At 38.7% G+C, this 20,088-nt stretch overlaps 1 protein-coding gene across 4 annotated transcripts; it reads right to left on the bottom strand.

Moving 5' to 3' along the window:
* Positions 1–3,409: 3,409 nt before the first annotated feature.
* LOC130919820 (prostaglandin F2-alpha receptor-like) lies at positions 3,410–15,318 on the bottom strand. Of its 4 annotated transcripts, none has more exons than XM_057842395.1 (4): positions 15,056–15,318; positions 10,823–10,924; positions 8,572–9,463; positions 3,410–6,315 (listed from the first exon to the last, which is right to left on the bottom strand). In XM_057842395.1, the coding sequence occupies exons 3-4, from the start codon at positions 9,421–9,423 to the stop codon at positions 6,046–6,048; spliced, it is 1,122 nt and encodes a 373-aa protein (XP_057698378.1). In that variant the 5' UTR covers positions 9,424–9,463; positions 10,823–10,924; positions 15,056–15,318; the 3' UTR covers positions 3,410–6,045. The 4 variants fall into 4 exon arrangements, with proteins under 4 accessions (XP_057698378.1, XP_057698375.1, XP_057698377.1 ...); XM_057842392.1 differs by lacking the exon at positions 15,056–15,318 and adding an exon at positions 12,793–14,284; XM_057842394.1 differs by lacking the exon at positions 10,823–10,924.
* Between the last annotated feature and the right edge of the window lie 4,770 nt (positions 15,319–20,088).

Genomic DNA, 20,088 nt, shown 5'->3' with positions numbered 1-20,088 from the left:
CCCTGCACTAAATATAATAGTGTTAAATTACCATTGCAGTAATGCCGATTTAAAATTTCACTGTATGTCAAGATTTGTTTTGACTAAAATAAGCACATTTAGTAATAATTTTTTTTTTTTAATTATGAAAACTTCTATGGTTATTCTATGGTTAAAAAAAACTTGATGTGACAGAGAAAATTTGAGATCAGTTTTTTAATCTTTCACCAAATATCAGTTCATTCATTCATTACCAAACATGTCAAAAGACGTCCCTTTTTTTTTTTTTTTTTCAAGCATGGCAGAATATTGTGTTCAATAGTTACATGAACACAGAATGTACCAAAAGAAACATTATATCCCATCTTTAACCATACAAAAAGTTTTTTCTAATTTTCATTCTTTAGTTAAGAGTAGTCGAACATCATTAACAGCATTGTTTTTATGTCTTTTGAGTGAATGAGTTAAAAAAAGCAGTCAGGCCTAAAACAACAAAAAATGTGTTCACCAGTGTTTATTTCATCTGTTGTTGTCTGTTGTAATTCCGTAGGGAATTAAATGTAATTTCAATAATGATGTTCCTCAACTCCTGTAAAAGTAGTTGAAAAAAATACTCAAAAGTCATATGAATATTTGTGCAGCAGTGCAATTTGACTTCCCTTGCCCATAGACTTCATTATCAGTTGATGAGACAGCTCCTACAGACATTGCGCCACGGCTTCCCGTAGGGGCCCTGGCCAGGCAGAGCTTTGTGGAAGCTTTCACTGCGAGAAACTCAAACACCCGCTGCGTTCTAACGCCTGATTTAGGTGGAAACGGGACAAAAGTTTTGGTGCGTACAAGCAGGCAGGAGTGTCTCAGGAGTGATTTGTTTGAGGATTCAAGGTAATTATTATATAAAATAGCATCATGCATGCACTTTGAAACGTTGTGAAAAGCAATGAAATGAATGGAAAAAAATTAGCATAACTTTAGCTTAGAATATTTATGTAAAATGAATGATAACTGCCCAGTTTTTCGCTTTTAACCAAGAATTGAGACTGTTTTACGTTCATATATATAGAAATTCCGGGATTTACACATTTATAAGAATTTTGAAAATCTCTCAGTTTTGTGATGGCCGCAGAGGTTGGGAGAATAGCCAAAAATTTTACTCAAGTAAGAGTAGCATTACTTCAGAATATTACTCAAGTAAGAGTAAAAGTAGTCATCCAAACAAATGTACTCAAGTACAAGTAAAAAAGTATCCAGTGAAAAGAATACTCAAGTAATAAGTAACATTTTGAGTAACTGCTTATTTTTGTTTGATTTTTTTTTTTTTTTTTTTTTTAAACATGGTATTTTTTTCTCTCAGCACAAACTTATCTATATGAACTGTTGTTCATATACTGTACTAGTATATACATGATACTGTACAATAACCAATTACATAACCATATTAAGCCAAAGAAAAAAAAAAAGAAAGAAAAAAAAACAGTAATGAAGCATTATTTGTCCAAAGAGCATAAGTGCCCCACTCTAGTGGAGAAAATAGTTCCCAGTTTGAGTAGTGAATACTGTAGTTCCTTCATAGTTACTATTATGAAATTAAAAGGATCATATCTCCAGTTTTCCGTGGTCAATCGGTACCAAATAAAAACTGGGAGACAGTTTTAAATCCGTGATTTCGATTCATGTTGAGGGTAGTGCTCTATGTCAAATACTTCATTTGCTACGGTGCTTTAAAGGGTATGTCATGCCCTGGGAAAATGTTAATATTCCATCATTTATCCATAAACGCATGCCTTTTGTATTCATATCATGCCACTTCGTGTAATTACACACAAGAAAATGAGAGAAATTTGGCTGGATTGTCAAGCTAAAATGACCGGCGCCCGAGATCTGGCAGATTGTGTGCGTGACGTCACGACAAGTGAAGAGAGTGCCACCGGCCACTAGGGGGGCAGCGCCTGTCTGCATCAATATAATTCCTTCTAGTGAGGGGAGAATTAGGGGTGTTTTGAGCTGTTTATGCTGATGCATTGTGTTCCTCCTGCACATATTCCAGGTTCCCTCATGAAGAAACACCCCTCGTTGTCAATAAAAGAGAATTCAGAATTGACAGTGAGGGGTGTTTCTTCAACAAGAAAAAGGCTCAGTGCTTTAATACTGAATGGCGGCGATGATGGCAGACAATTTCGTTTCTAGTTTCAGCGACGAATCCGACGTAGAAGGACGTAACGAATGTTCATCTAATGGTGACGAGGAGAGTTACGAAGCTTTAATCGGTGTTTTAGGTTACCAATTTGAGCCCAAACGAACGCCAATGCAGCGTAATGAAACAGTCATTGAGGGAAGCAATGACACTGATGAAACATCGGCAGCAGATCGTGTGGGAAACACCAATGATTTGTTTTGCATTTCTTTTTGTGAAGCTGATACACCGTGACTGCAAAATAAAGGAATGCATAGAATAATTATCATTTATTGCGCTATCATAGCTTTTCGCTCTGCCAACAGACACAAATATGAATGGGATCAGAGGATTTGTTGTATATATTTTACGAACGATAATTTATACATGTGTCCAGTCCTGTATCCAATGCGTGACATTTTTTTATTATAAAAGAGTACTCACTCTGGCCATTTCAAGCTTGGCTGCTCCCCTCCTTTGCTTAGCCTTAGCCTCCTTTGCCAGTCATCGTCCTCTTTCTTGATATCTCGGGACATTTAGGTGGCTGCGCGTGTATGGTCGGCACCGCATCTCCTTTGAGCAGCAATCTTTTAGCAAAACCCGATTTCACTTGTCCATAGTTCGAGAAGCTTTCAGGTGGAAAATGCGCACCATAGAAAACCGTGCCGGAGGCTGTGTCTAGAAAATTAGCCCTCTTTGCACGGATGAACTTTACCCATTGTCTGCGTAGTCCAGCTTTTTTTTTCGCGTTCAGGAACTCATGGATACTATATTCCGATAAATAGCTATTTGTACACTACATAGCACAGCAGTTTTGAACCATTCTAGTGATGTTTTGGTCAAACAAACCCGAACGCTACTCTCTCGTCGATAAAAAACAATGGCACCTGGCTCCGCCTCGACTTTCATTCACTTGTCGTGACGTCCCCGCCCCATTCGGCTGTTTCGACATCTCATTGGTGAAATTATTAGCGCTACTCTTTGCAATAGCATCGCTAGCAAAAAAAATTAAAAAAAAATCTAATATGTAGAATATAGAGGAAAAATGTAACGACTCTTGTCTAGCCCAAAGTTGTGGGGTTAGAGTAGAGTATTTCTTCACAAATCTACTCAAGTAAAAGTAAAAAGTATGGCTTAGTAAAACTACTCTTAGAAGTACATTTTTCTCAAAATGTTATACAAGTTAATGTAAAGGAGTACATGTAACGCGTTACTACCCACCCCTGGATGGCCGCCACCTTGGATTTTGTATCCATACACAATAGGGTAACTTTACATTCAAATCAACAGGTGATTTTAAGCAAATGCCCATTTTTGGCAAAAAAAAATAGTAATTTAGACATTTGTGCGTCCATACAAAAAGAATTAGGGTTTTACGTGTTTTGTGTAACATTTCAATCTAAAAATGACGAGGGCCAGATAGCCGGCAAGACGTGCTGAGGCCATAGTGACATCGGAATTCAACCTAAATAAGTTGTGATTGTATATAGAAAAATGCAAATTTTGCTTTTGTTGAGTAAAATTACGATGATTCTGCATGCTTACCTCAGGTATTAAGTCTTTGACGTGAAAATTGAGTGATTTATTAGCTTTTGAAAATTTATATCAAAACTGCACTAAAATTTAAGTTGCTATTTCCATCAAAAACTTATATATGTTAATATTGCTATTGATCCAGAAAATATAGGAAGTTATCTCTGCATTTGGTGATTTTTGTGCATTTAGTGTAAAAGCTGAGAGTTTAATCGCCATTTTAATATTTGTTATATAAAAATAATCGGGATTTTATTAGGGAACAACTTTGAATTTTTTGGTGCCTGTTTAGGTTTTAGGTCGCTAGCAGCTTTGAAAATATTTGAATTTTAAGTTTTTGAAAATACACCCCCTACAGAGTGAAGCCTATCCCTTGGGGACTTTTTAGCACTTGTAGTGGTTGGTTCCTATGTTAATATTTATTTTTTGAGTTTGATTAATATGATTTCCAAATCCAGTGATTCATTCATGAGTCAGAAAAAACTGGGGAAATTATTCATCAAAAATATTGTAATTTCAATGACAGTCATTTATCACAATGTGATTGCTTTACTTGTTTATTTTTTTCTTGCATTTTCTCAGTAATTTGAGGTGTAACTTCAAGACTATCAAGTTTTCCCACATGTATATTCTCTCATACATTAACGTTAGCTGTTAGCTGAATGGCTTGTGTGTCTTGAGCACTTTACCGGAGCAGTATAATACAGTTATGCTCCAACTAAATCGGGTCAAGGTCAGGAAGCACAACAAGAATTCATATATAAGGTGCACTGTCATTTTTTGGGGGGATGAAGGATTTAAGTGCGCCTTATGGTCCAAAAAAATAAATACAGATCAGTGGTACCTCTACTTATGAAAGTATCTACATACAGAATTTTCAGGTTGAGACACACTTCAAAGGGAAAATATCCTCTTGTTACCAAAGAAATTTCAGGATACGAAAGGCAAAAATACAGTATGGCTGGTACTTGTAGCTCCCAGAGTTTACTGAATGTAACGATATATAGCTGCTCTGCTATTAGCTATTGCCTAACATTCCTGGCATCTAATTGGCTAAGAGGGACTTCTACTGTTTGGGTATTTTTGTATCCCAGCGTCCTCTTCATTCACCCCTCGTGTTCCAACAGCTTTACATGAGTCTATTCACTTTTATTCTTTATACTTGTTTTTTTTTTTTATCCCCCACTCAAAAATTGGAGTTTGCGCCAAAACAAGTGTTTTTTTGGGGAAACCCCCCCCCCCCCAAATCTATATAGTCCTACATTTTTTATCCAATTCACATAAATTATACATAAAAAATTTTTTAGGACGGTAAGAGCATAAAAATTGTATATAGAATTTGCCAAACATCTACAGTTCCTCCCAAATTCGCCAAAAGTTCCTATTCCTTTCTAATAGGATGCCGTTGCCAGGGACGTCATTCTATTCATTTCTAATACCCAAAATTTCCCCTTCATTTTCAATGGGAGAAAAACTTGGGTGGTTTTGATTTCTGACCAAAAGCTTACCATTACAGTCCATTGACATTCAAGTGGCGCCCAAGTGAGTTGATCCCATTGACAGCCATGTACGTCCTTGCCAGTGATGGCCATGTATGTCAATGCCATTGACAGCCATATATATTGATTCTATTGATGCCTATGTAAATCGAGGCCATTGACGGCGATGTACGTCAAAATATCAACACGAATTGACCTGATATCAACATAATGTCTCCAAATCAATAGGAAGTGACCTGATATAAACAGGAAGTAACCCTGAAATGTCCCCAAATCAACACGAAGTAACCCTGGAGTGTCCTCAAATCAACAACAGGAAGTGACCTGAAATCAGAAGGACATGGGGTAACAAGGGGTTGACCTGCGAAAGCAAAGCTACCATCGCAATTTCTCCAGGAATGGCATTTAATAGTTGTAACGTATTTGTTACATGTTTTGATGCATTACAAAAGATTTATGTCTGAATTTTGGGGGTCTTGGAACGGATTAGGGCATTTACATGGAAAACGTGTCTTGACTTTTTCAAGTTACGAAACTATTCCCAGGACCAATTAATTTTGTAAGTAGAGGTACTACCTTAGTTTTGCAGCACATTATACATTCCGTTGTCTTCATGAGAATCCAGCATGAAACAATGCTTTCTTAAGTAAACAGGATGTTTGTAAAGTTATGTGCAAAACCACAGCAGTTAGCTAGCTTCCATTTGTAAGAAAGAAAAAAACAACAACTTCATAGTCCTTAATTATTTCTGCAGTGGACCTGGCAAGAAACGTTGCACGTAGTAGACCCCCACATATTGTTTTATGAAACTTTTTTAATTCCCTTTTTTTTTTTTTTTTTTAATTGACAAGTTCTCCCAGTTTAGACTTGGTTGACTTCATTTTTCTCTGACTGGGGAGGAGATGATGTGTCCAAGCACGAAAAGAAATTCCCCCCTAGACCCGCTTGGCACTTTGCAATGAGGTAGATTTTCCTTAGGACGGTTCGGCGTAGCAGGATGTAGACCCAGGGGTCTAGGATCTGGTTCCACGTGGCCAGTCGCACACCCATCACCAGTAGCATTTTGTAATTGGGAAGGTCCTCTTCAATGGGTCCGTTGTAGGAGTGGATTGCCGACATCGGGCCAAAGATCTGCAGTTATGAAACATGGTACATTTGTTTTGCATCTGAAGTCATTCACTCTAATTGACCACAATAGATGCTAATTTTGTTCAAACTGGGAGGGCCGACAGTCACTGATCATGTTTCGGTGCCACTTATGATCACTGCCAGCCCTTGCAGTTCAGATGGATTTGACGTCTATTGCCATTATGGCAACACGTGCTAATATATGCAATAATGACATAGGTGTGAATAGTTATGAAAAGTGAATGCTTGTGTGTACACTGCTGGCCAAAAGTATTGGCAATGCTCAATTTCTCCCAGATAATGATTGCAATTACAAATGCTTTGGTAGTAATATCTTCATTTATTTTGCTTGCAATGAAAAAAAAGAATGGAAAAATAATTAAATCATTATCATTTTACACAAAACTCCAAAAATGGAACGGACAAAAGTATTGGCACCCTCAGCCTAATACTTGGTAGCACGACCTTTAGACAAAACAACTGCGAACAACCGGTTCCAGTATCCATCAATGAGTGTCTTATAATGCTCTGCTGGAATTCTAGACCATTCTTCTTTGGCCAACTGCTCCAGGTCTCTGAGATTTGAAGGGTGACTTCTCCAAACTGCCATTTTCAGATCTCTCCACAGGTGTTCTATGGGATTCAGGTCTGGACTCATTGCTGGCCACTTTAGAAGTCTCCATTGCTTTCTCTCAAACAATTTTAAAGTGCTTTTTATAGTGTGTTTTGGGTCATTGTCCTGCTGGAAGACCCATGACCTCTGAGGGAGACCCAACTTTCTCACACTGGGCCCTACATTATGGTGCAAAATCTGTTGGTAGTATTCAGACTTCATAATGCCATGCACATGGTCAAGCAGTCCACTGCCCAACCACAAAACATCAGGGAACCTCCGCCATGTTTGACTGTGGGGACTCTGTTCGCTTCTTTGAAGGCCTTGTTTTTTTTCCTGTATACTCTATGTTGATGCCTTTTCCCAGAAAGCTCTACTTTTGTCTCATCTGAGCAGAGAACATTCTTCTAAAACATTTTTGGCTTTCTCAAGTAAGTTTTGGCAAACTCCAGCCTGGCTTTTTTATGTCTCTGGGTCAGAAGTGGGGTCTTCCTGGGTATCCTACCATAGAGTCTCTTTTCATTCATACGCCGACGGATCGTACGGGTTGACACTGTTGTACCCTCGGACTGCAGGACAGCATGAACTTGTTCGAATGTTAGTCAAGGTTCTTTATCCACCATCCTCACAATCTTTTGTTGAAATCTCTTGGTAATTTTTCTTTTCCGTCCACATCTAGGGAGGTTAGCCAGAGTGCGATGGGCTTTACACTTATTGACGACACTGCGCACGGTAGACACAGGAACATTCAGGTCTTGGGAAATGGACTTGTACCCTTGAGATTGTCCAGTTTTCCTCACAATTTTGCTTCTCAATTCCTAAGACAGTTCTTCGGTCTTCTTTCCTTTCTCCGTGCTCAATGTGGTACGCACAAGGACACAGGAAAGAGGTTGAGTCAACTTTAATCCATTTTAACTGGTTGCAACTTGCAAGTGTGATTTAGTTATTGCCACCACCTGTTTTGTGCCACAGGCAAGTAATAGGTGCTGTTAATTAGACAAATTAGAGAAGCATCACACGATTTTTCAGAGGGTGCCAATACTTTTGTCCGGCCCATTTTTGGAGTTTTGTGTAAAAAGCTAATAATTTAATTATTTTTCCATTCTTTTTTTTCATTGCAAGCAAAATAAATGAAGATATTAATACCAAAGCATTTGTTATTGCAATCCTTTTCTGGGAGAAATCGAGCATTATCTGACATAATTGCAGGGGTGCCAATACTTTTGGCTAGCAGTGTATGTAGTATGCATTTTTTTGTTATTGTTCTTATTTGTTTATTTATTTGTTTGCACTTTTAGCTCAATTTTGACTAATACTACCTCTGCTGAGGGCAGGTGAACTATAGCCAAGAATCTGCATACAGTTTAGTATTCTATGTGAAGGTAAAGTTTTAGGAGCTTCTTCCTAGCTGAGCTTGTTTATGTAGTCAGTCCCTATAAATTTGAACAATCCCAAACCTATAACCTCAGTCAAAATTACAAGTCTACACTAGAAATTTGATAACACATTTAAGACATGTGTGACTTTAGTTTTACTTTAAACATGAAATAATCTTAAGAATCTTGATGGTTGCTGTAATAGGTGAAATACTGTACTCTAGTCGACTGCAATGTTACATACATGTGCGTGTACTTGCTCGTACTCACCAGCAGAGGGCACCAGCAAATACAGGAGGTCACTGTGATTCCCAACAGCTGCACCACCATCTCAATGTCATGTGACTTGGCGGGATGATGGGACCCAGGTTTCCTCCTGAGCCGAGCGAGCACCAGCGTCAGGCCACTCACGCTGTTACATACCACTGCAGCAGCCAGGGAAGTCAGGCCCAGCCCAGAGAAAAGCAACACAAACGCCACGTCGCTCTCGTGAATGTCACTAAGCACTTGAATGAAGCACCAGGTTCCAGGGTCCTGGTAGGCGTACGAGCCCAGCCCAAAGCAGGGCAGCAAGGCCACGCACAGGGCCGCCAGCCAAATCACAGACAGGCACATTTTAACATGTGTTGTGGTGACCAGGGAGGAGTGCAGGAGAGGCTTGGTGACACCTAGACATCGCTCCGCAGCCATGGCACAACCAAGGAAGAGTGGGCACAGGCCAAAAAACACCATGCTTCCTCCCAGGAATTGGCACAGGGCGTCGGGAGAGTTGGAATCCTCTGGTCGCACACCTCCAGAGATGTAGAGTCTCAGAACCAGGGCACCGGGGATCAGGTGGCCCATGAAGTCTGTTACCACCAAGGAGGTAGCAAAGAGGAGGAATGTGGCTTTGGAGCGTCGTCGCTGGAGCGAGTAAGCATGCACAAGGATGAAGAGGGCCACAATGTTTGAGACGATGCCTAACGTCATAGGCAGCACCACCACCACCATACCGCTGGTGGTCAGATTTTGCTGCTGCGACATCTCAAGGGCCCCTCTGGCCACCGCTTTGCCTCCGCTGACATTTGAGGGGCGAGGGATCAGCGGTGAGGACGAAGAGTTGCTGCGGCCCAAAGCTAACATGACTCCGCACTGAGGCTCGTGTGAGCCATGCTTAAAAAGGCTGAAAGACAAATGAGAAAATTAGGAATGAAGATAATTGCATGCATTAAACATGGTTAGAGAGAGCAAAAGTATTTGCGATACCAATATCTGGTCTGGTCAAAGCATTCAAAGACGTTTTATTGTCACTGGACGCAGAACCATGATTTCCCCCCCCCATCTTAGGGGTACAAAGGATTAAAAAAATTTTTATTGGGTTTTGAAAATATTGTCAAGCATTCCTATGTCTTACTTTTTCTTCTTGATAATGTCCAGTGACTTGGTAAAACTGGTATTTTATTCTGTTTTTTAATAATTTGGGCATTTATAATTTTTTTTTTTTCAATTTTATTTTACTGATGCCCAATGAATATTTGACTGTTGTTTTTGGCAGCCCTTTTCATGTTGGTCTTAGTCTTATGTACTATAATACTTATAAGTGTTAGTCATATTTTAGTCATTTCAAAATGTGTTTGTCTTTGTCTAGTTTTTGTTGACGAAAACTCAGACTAATTTTGTATAATTTTAGCCAAAGTTAAATCAATATTTTAATCTGTAAAATTTTCCTCCAAAAATAAAGCATATATTGTAGCATTTACAAATTTATAACGTGGTAATACACACTGAGCAGGAAGATTATTTTCAATTAATGTTAACACTAACGTGAATGCTATGCTAACATTACAAGTTACATTTAGTGTGTGATGATCACTCAGCACAGACCATTAAAGGCTAAAGCAACATTGCATATTCTCTCTTGCGACAGACGAAGACAAATCTTACTGTGTGTGTCTCCAGACAAGCAATGGGGAGACTGGAGAGGACTGGAGTGGGTGACTTGAAGGGTGGGGGAGGGGGGCAAGTCAAATGAGTGATACAGCCAGACACTGCTACGATGCAGGCTAACTACAAATAAATGTCACACATTGTGAACATGTGACGGAAAATGCATTTTCGTCTCGTTCTCGTCAGACAAAAACTGGCATTCGTGTTATGTTTTGGTTTCATAAGACACATTTTTAGCTCTTTATCGTCTTGTCATCGTCATGAAAAAAATGTTCATCGACGAAACACAGTGGTACGTCTACATACGAAATTAATTCGTTTCATGACCTTGTTTGTAAGTAGGAATGGTCGTATATTGAGCAGAATTTTCCCACAAGAATACATTATAATTCCATTATTTTGTTCCACAGCCCGAAAACCTACACTAACTCCTTTAGAAGTGGTGCTGGTACTGTTCCAAATAGCAATTACAAAAAGCAAAACAATGAAATTTTGAATACAAATCGGAATATTAATGTAATAAAAATAATAATTATAGCTGTAATAATGTAACGAATCTGGTTCTAATGTGGTGGATGTGTTTTGCGTGTTGTACCTGAACGCACTGCGTGGCTGACTTGACAGAGTGAGAGAGGGACTTTTTACTTTCGCTTTGTTCAGCTGTGGTGGACAGTAGGCGTGTTGTGTTGCACAGGTTCTGAAATAAATGATTAAAAACCTGATGAAGCCGGCAATTTTTTTGGCGATGTTAAAATAATAACTGACAACTTATAAAGACTGGCAAACGGAGGTCGGAGGTGGACCGTCGATATCGTAGACATTCTGCGGCCGTATTGTTGAGCCAGTTCACAGACGCGCGCACCACGCTCATATTTTTTAAAATCGTTTTCATCTTCATTTCAATGGTAAGCCTCACCTTTTTCCTTTTTTTTCACCACCTGCACTAACATTCTTGGAACTCATGTTGATTTCTCTCACAAGAAAAGTTGGCGTGCGTCCGTCTTGCGGGAAAACAAAGAATTTGTGGCGCTGAAATAAATCGCATATTTCGAGCATGTCGTCGGATGTATAAACAAATGGAGAATCAAATTTTACGTAGAATGTCGAAAAGATCTTGTGTCGAAGCGATCGTATGTCGAGGTACCACTGTATTTTCGTTATAGTCATCGTTGACGAAAACAACACTGATGTGACGAATGGACAAATGCAACACTGAAGTAATTGAGTAGTTGGAGACATAGGCAGAGTTTGACTTTTGGGCCGGGGGGACACAGCATGTTGATGACATCAAAATGCAGTGTCAGCAATAAAATTACCTTACAAGAATATTTATAAAAATAAGTTGAAAATGAGCGTTTTTATTTTCCCATCATTCTTGAGGGGAATTCTAAATCAGGCTGCTTAGGACAGCTATACTTTTCGCCAAGATCGTTATCCATTAAATATGGTACGCCTGCTGGTGTCGTGCCAATGTAGTTACCTCAGTCAAAAATTGTATCCCATGGGCGGAGCCATATGGAGGTAGATTTGTGTCTTCATTATTCGATCAAAAAAATGTATTTGAATGCAAAAATAAAAATTGAAACAAAAAAATGCATTTGAAAGCTAATTTTTTTTTGATTGAAGCAACTTTTTTGATCGAAGTAATGTTGTTTTGCGTTTGGGCCACATGTTGGCTAGAACATTTGTGTCTTCATAAGTCAATCAAAAAATAAGTTGCTTCAAACAAAAAATATACATTTTCAAACGAAAAATCACTTTAATCAAAAAAGAAAAATTTTGATAATAGAAAAAAAGTTTTTGAATGCAAAAAAATATTTCATACTCAAATATTTGCATTTGAACACTTAATTTTTAATTTAAAAAGTTTTCTTTGATTTAAGCCATCCTTTTTGTGTTTGGGGCATATTATGGGTAGGGCATTTGTGTCTAAATCATTCAATCCCCGAAAAAGTTGCTTCAATCGAAAAAAAAATATTTTCAAACAAAAAAAAGCGGCATGGAAAATGAATGAATGAATGAATGAAAAAAATCATTTGAAAAAACAAATTGCCCTCCCCTATTTTGTTTTATTTTTTAAATAATATGCTAAGCAAACAACCGTCTGAGGTGCTAGTCACATGATCTCTTCGAAAAATCATTTTGACCCATTATAAAAATATATATATTTTTTTATATAGGAAAGTCATTTTACATGGAATGACACTTTTCGGCCACCAGGGGGGTCTGGCCCACCTGCCCCCCCCCCCTTTAAACTCTGCTTATGGTTGGTGTTGTTAAAATGCCTTTGATATCAACTATGACAGTTCCTTCAAAGCCAGCATACGGTGCAAAGAGGGTGACACCTCGAGAATGAAGGGATTTTGGCAAAAGTCTTGACAAAAGAGTTGCTATTTTAATCCGAAATTCACAGAGAACAGGATTGGGAATTCACAATTTGTTGTCTTTACTTTCGAATCCCAATAGCCAAAGTGAACAGGCATGTAAATGTGCAGAAGCAGCAGTCTCATTCTGAGCAGACGGCTGGGATAACCAGCCACAACAAGCAAAGATGATTTGGCTTACCATGTGGTTGGAGACGGAAAACAGATGGAATCCATGGGATAGTGTCGTAGCGTCTTTCTCTAAAGAGATTCTGACAGTGTGACTTATTGCTTCAAAGCTTTGAAGAGGGGTTTCTTTAACTGTGGTGAGCAAAATGTGATTGGCTGACTGACCAACAAAACTGAGGTTAAGTCTCCTTAGCAAAACACCTTCATTTTAGTTACCAAGTTTCCATCCATTCTTTCTGTGTTCTGCTATTCCTACTTTAATGGCTGGTTGTGTTTACATCTTAAAGGCTGTTCTGTGACTTGCCAAAGAACAACTTAAGTAGCTTGAAACAGGATATAGTGGAAATTTTTAACGGAAATTGTCTCGAAAATTTGACATAAAAATTTATTTTAAAAAAAACAAAAAAAACATAATAAATAAATAAATAATGTAAAATAATTGTGTGGAGTTTGCATGTTCTCCTGCGTGGGTTTTCTCCGGGGACTCCGGTTTCCTCCCATGTCACAAAAACATGCATGGTAGGCTGATTGAACACTCTAAATTGTCCGTAGGTATGAGTGTGTGCATGATTGGTTGTATGGATCATTGTGCCCTGTGATTGGCTGGCAACCAGTTCGAGGTGTACCCTGCCTACTGCCCGTAGTTAGCTGGGATAGGCTCCAGCACCTCTAGTGGCTTGACAGTAAATTACAGAGCAAGGTGTTCCCTTGCCATAGAACTTTGGAATGCTCGTTGACGCCGTAGTAGCTGTGCCGTCACTGCAACGTAGAAGCATAACTCAAGCTTTACTCCCCTACTTTGTGCTACACCAGAGTCGTTACATTTTTATTGTACATATGAGATATTTTTTTAGCCAGCTAGGCTAAAAGTAGCTCTACCGGTTTCACCGATGAGACGTCGCAACAATAATCACATGACTCCATTATACCAATCAGGCGCAAGCTTGCCATTGTATCTTAAAGCACCGTAAAAAATGAATTATTTGATATAGAGCGCTGCCCTCAACATGACTCGAAAACGTGGATTCTAACCTCTCTCCCTGTTTTTATTTGGCACTGATTGATACCGAAAACCTGAGATATGATCCTTTTAATTTAAAAGTAGTAATTATGAAGGAACTCTTCACTATTCAAACTACAAACTATTTTCTCCACCAGAGGGCATTCATGCTCTTTGGACGAATAATGCTTCATTTATGTAATTTTTTTTTCTTTCGTGGAAATTCAATGATTTTTATTCTTTTTTTGTATTTATTTGGCTTAATGTGGTTATGTAATGGGTTATTGTACAGTATCATAACAAAAGTTCATATAGATAACTTTGTGCTCAGAAAAAAAAAATCCAACAACAATATAAGCAGTTACTCACAATGTTACTCATTATTTTAGTATTTATTTCACCAAATGCTTTTATACGTGTACTTGAGTACATTTTTTGCATGACTACTTTTACTTGAGTAATATTATTTTGAAGTAACGCTACTCTTACTTGAGTAAAATTTTTGGCTACTCTACCCACCTCTGATAATGATTTAAAGCAGCGGTCTCAAACCGACTCCACAAAGGGCCGCAGTGGGTCCTGGTTTTTGTTCCAACAGATCCAGCACAAACAGTTCAACCAATGAGGTTTCTACTAACATAAGCAGCACCTGATTGCAATCAACTGATTACACTTGTAAGAAACCAGATTGGTGAAAAGGTATTTGTCTCGTTTGGTTGGAATGAAATCCAGTACCCCCTGCGGCCCTTTGAGGACCGGTTTGAGACCACTGATTTAAAGCGACACAATTCAGGGTGTACCCTGCCTCCTGCCCTTTGTTAGGTGGGATAGACTCTGGCACCCACGTGACCCTTGTGAGGATAAGTGGTTCAGAAGATGAATGAATAAAAAGCTTTGTAAACCATTTTTAAAAATTATTATTATTACTCATTATTTTGCATGTAAAATGTTCCTAAAGTAATTGTCAAAGCAGCCTATTAGAAAACAGAAAAACAATACAGTACCTTATTAGGAAAAGCAAAGCAAAATACACTATAACCAACATGCATTTCCCCCCCTTAAATTCAAAGATAGAAAATTTCCAACAATGGATTTGACTTGTCTTGTGTTTTTATATTTTACATAAGCAGCACAACACTGAATTTGGACGAGAGACTTTTACTGGAAGTGTTCGTGTGTTGGCAATAAAAATGAAGGCTTCCTTAAAAGATAAAGGACGTAACTCTTAATTGTCTCATAAAGTCTTACTTAAAATGGTTTCGTAGACGTTACTTACCACTTAATGTTTCCGTGTCCGTTTCAGAAAAACAAAAATAAGTCTGTTTCTTTTTTAGCTATCCAGCAATCCAAGGTGTTAGGAAAATGGTGAAAAAATGTTGTTTTCCTTTGGATAACTCCTTTGTTGTTGTAGCAGTAATGTACATAAAAGCAGAAGTGCCATTGACATGGTATCCACTCCAGTTGTATGGAGGTTAGGCAGGACGTAGATGCTTTATAGTCTTTTCGCTTTCATGCTGTGTGGGTGTCTCTCCTGGATGGCTCCACTCATCCTCTGCTTGCCGCCTGCATCCATCCTCCTCTGTTTATATGAACTGCTGCACACTTACTCACTCTATCAGTGGTACACGTTGCTTTCAAATGACATCAGACTAACTTGGTGTCGATATGAAGAATATTAAATGCAATGGAAACGCTCAGGGACAAACATGGAAAGGACTTTGAGCGGTATGAAAATCCAGATGTTCCTTGTGAATGCTGAAGATTGCATTTTGATCAACATTTCCTCGGAACTTGTCAAAGAGCAAAGGAAAGAAAAACCACAAATGAGGTGTTAAGTCTCCTGTTTTGGTTTTCTGTCTTCATGGGTAGGACAGGTGGGCCTGTTTGTTTTAACTTTAGAAGCATCTGGCTTTCCATCTGGACATATTCTTGCCCTCAAAACTGAAAAAAAAAAAAAAACTAAACTTTCAACTGAAGCTTTAAGAACAACAAATTAGTTTCAACTCCACATCCATTTTCACCTCCTTGCTACAAATCTTGGCCAGATTTCCCTGAACATATGCTTACATGGTGTAATTTGAAAGGCGTGTGATCAAATTCTTGCTGCAATTATCCATACGTTTGCCTGTCATGAGTACTGCAATGTGATATTGTTGATTCCATTTTCTTTGTCCTTTGTGCTACCATTTGACTTTGCAGTTTTGAGACTCCACCTCTCAACTCAACACAAAGTGCAATATTCACAGAAAGCCAAGGTGAAATTCCAGAAGTACATAAAATCGAAAAACATATTTATGGCGGTTGGAAATTCTTATTTTGTGTGCGCGAGTGTTCAATACTGGCATTGCAACTTAAATTGCTTTCCAAAACCGTTCATCAGTTCTTTTTGCCAACGCCATCTGCAGAGCGAGGACCTCTTTGAGAAGCTAATATTTTTTTAAGTACCTGGGAGGCCTTAGTTTGATGTGCCAGTAATTGTGAGCAGATTTCCATTAAGTTCATTTATGCAGTACCGCAAGTATTTTTATCTTCAATCATATCAATGTAACAATCTGTCCCACATTGACGTTTCAAAGAGATGTTGGCTCATAAGAGTGGAAAGACAGACGTCTGTCTGTGCGCTTCCCTCCAAAAATCCTACAGTGGACAAAAGAATGGAATATTTTCGGTGACAAGATAAAAAGGAGAAATATATAGGATTAAATTCATTAACCCTCTGTAATTCTGATAATAATAATATCATATACAGTGGTACCTCTACTTACTAAATTAATTGGTTCTGGAAGGAGTTTCGTAACCTGAAAATTTCGTACTTAGATACTCGTTTTCCATGTAAATGTCCTAATCAGTTCCAAGCCCCCCAAAATTCAGACATAAATCTTTTATAATGCATAAAAATGCATCAAAACATGTAACGAATACATGCTACAGTTATATCATTGCAAAATAAACATAAAATCAGAGTTGTGCATAATGTAAAAAAACAAGAATAAAGAACAAAAGTTAATGCACTCATGTAAAGCTGTCAGAACACGAGGGGCGAATAAAGCGAACGCTGGTATACACACATAAGACCCTTTCAGACTTAAATTCTGCTAAAGTCCCGTGTAAGGTGATGCAGGATTTACCTGTGTCATGGCTTTCAGACATGCGGAGATATACCGGGAATTACCCGGGTTGGACAATTTCACACTTGTCCTGTGTTGGCAACTCTGCGCTCTCTGTCCGGGGAAGGCGGGCGGAGAGATTTTATAACCTCTCCTTCTCCTATCTCTGCTCACCCCCTGTCCGGCCGTTCTATCTTGGCAGGGCAGTTTTCCTTCTTTTACGTGACCTGTGCATCGTGTCATATCCCTGCTACCTTGTATGATATATGTTGCGTTTCTGACCCTACCCTACCCTACCCTACCCTACCCTACCCTACCCTACCCTACCCTACCCTACCCTACCCTACCCTACCCTACCCTACCCTACCCTACCCTACCCTACCCTATTTTCTAAATGTAGGGGTTTACAAAGTAGTTGCAGCTGGATGAGGAGCCAGAGAATGCGGGTGCAAATCATGTGGATTAAAAAATTGGGTACCTTAAATACCAATGGATTCAATGAAAAATATTAGTTTAAGAATATCTTATTTTTATAGCTCATAGGTTAGGTTTACGGTTCATGGTGAGACTTATACATGTGTAAATACATATAGAGAGTTTATAACAGTGTTATGAGTATATTTTTTATTAAAGACAAAATGTGAAGTAATTTCATAAAATGCCAAATGGGATCACAATTAATGTAATCAAACATTGTCCAACAAATAAAGCATGAAAAAATAATTTATATGTTGTATATTTGACAAAATAATCGCGTTTCCGAAGTTCGAGCCTGAAAGGGGACGAACCCGGAATTGATACGTCACACCGAGAACAGCGATGGCAGCGCTCCATACGGCCGCCATACAAAGCCCTTCAGACAATAATTCAAACAGCGATAAAAGCGATAGATTGAGTGCAAGTGAGGAGATCCAAGTTTTTGAAGAATTGGAGGAAGAGGAGGAGGTTGGAATTTTATGTGGACCGTACATGTATTAGCCAGACGGTGATCAGGATGCAAACAATGTGCCCAGACTACCTGACATGGAATGGAGACAAGACCCATCGAGATTACAAGATTGGTAAGATATAGCTGTTATTATTTTTATGATTTGAAGCATGTCAGGTAAATAAACCACCTACTATTGCCTGGGATAAAAGAAAAGTTTTGACGAATCCCCGATCATGTTGTGTAATGAACAGTAGAAGCTAGTGACGTTAGCTTTTATTTACCTGACATGTTTCGGCGAACACCTCCGCCTTTGGACCCTCTGACGAAGGCGGAAGTGTTCGCTGAAACGTCAGGTAAATAAATCACCTACTATTGCCTGGGATCAAAGAAAAGTTTTGACGAATCCCCGATCATGTTGTGGAATGAACATTAGAAGGTAGGGACGTTAGTTTTTATTTACCTGACATGTTTCGGAGAACACTTCCGCCTTCGTCAGAGTCCGAAGGCGGAAGTGTTCGTCGAAACATGTCAGTTAGATAAACCAACTACTATTGCCTGGGATAAAAGAAAAGTTTTGACGAATTTTTAAGTGTAGGTAAAATGAACTCAATACAACTATGATCGGGGATTGCCACGAGTTAGCTTTCGGCTAACGTCGCTAGCTTCTACTGTTTATTCAACAACACGATCGGGGTTTTGCCTCAAGTTACCTTTCGGCTAACGTCGCTACCTTCTACTGTTCATTCCACAACAGTTGGCAGCTCTGCTTTGACAAAGTAATCAGTCATCTATTCAAAAATCACACTTACTTTTTTGCAATCCTTGATCATAAGCAGACCGGTTGAGGAAGCAGGCATCTTCGAAGTGTTTGTAGCAGAGAACACTACTCGATGATGGCGTGAAATTCATTCGCTTCGTGCGAACGAAAGATGTCCATTTACGTGCCCTGCTATCCTTTGGCCACTCATACTCAACTACCCGCTTTTCGTTTGAGTGAGAACAAAACATCGCTACACACCGCCATGGCATCTTACCGAGAAGGAATGCAACAAACAAAACTGTTCTATGGCGGACATCCCTCGCACTTCTCAGTGTGACGTAATTTCCGAAGATTGCCGAAGAAAAGCATTTTCGTTGTCAAGGGCGTTGCTATGGGTTAAACAAAGAATCTGGAAGGGTTGCTTTAAAAAAAAAAAAAAAAAAGAGATTATGCTTATAATTGTTTAGCCATTGATATTATTCAAAAACATGGTTGGCCAACCTTACTTCACATTTAATAATAATAATAATAATAATAATACATTTTATTTGTAGAGCGCTTTTACCAATGCTCAAAGACGCTTTACAGTAGGAACAGAAACAGCAAACAACGTGGACAGAACAAAACAAGAAAATAATTATAAGTTAAAAGCTAGTTTAAAAAGGTGAGTTTTTAACAGTTTTTTGAATGTGGGAAGGTCTGAACATGAACGAATGGGTTTTGGGAGTGAGTTCCAAAGGGAGGGGGCGGCAGCGGAGAAGGCTCTGTCCCCCCTAGTTTGGTGTGTTCTTTGTTTGGGCGGTGCGAGGATGTTTCCATTAGAAGAGCGGAGGTGACGGGAAGGGGTGTGGGGACAGAGAAGGTCTGTGAGGTAGGGCGGGGCCAAGTTATTGAGTGCTTTGTAAGTGAGAAGGATGATTTTGAACTGAATTCTGTATGAAATAGGAAGCCAGTGCAGTTTGTGGAGGACGAGGGTAATGTGGTTCCTATAGGGGGTCCGGGTGAGAAGACGTGCAGCAGAGTTTTGGATATATTGTAGTTTATTGATGAGTTTGGATGGAGAACCGAAGAGAATGCTGTTGCAGTAGTCAAGTCTGGAGGTCTTTAAACATCATAGCTATTATAGAAATGTGGATATGTAGGGATGTGTATATGTGTAGATATATATATATAGACCTACTGTTAACTAAAGACTTCTTTATCAATAACAATCAAATAACAATAGTTTAAAAAAACAATTTTGACTTTTGTATATATTGTACATAGTAATTCAAACTTAATTTATATTTTGTTTTGTTGTATTTTTTGTCCATATTTTATTGGTGTTTGTGTATTTTATACCTTTTTCCACTCTTTGGCACTTATGTTTGACTGAGCACTTTAAAATTACACAAAAACAGTGGCGTTAATACAGACCATAGAATGAATTCATTTATAATAATATATAAATACATATATTGAATATATAAACCCCCCCCCTTTTTTTTGTTTTTTTAAAATATTTTATTTAT

The sequence above is a fragment of the Corythoichthys intestinalis genome, chromosome 8 (assembly GCF_030265065.1).
Source record: "Corythoichthys intestinalis isolate RoL2023-P3 chromosome 8, ASM3026506v1, whole genome shotgun sequence".
Lineage (NCBI taxonomy): Eukaryota > Metazoa > Chordata > Actinopteri > Syngnathiformes > Syngnathidae > Corythoichthys > Corythoichthys intestinalis.
Note: the sequence above shows the minus strand (reverse complement) of the source record. Positions and strands in the feature narration are given on the sequence as shown.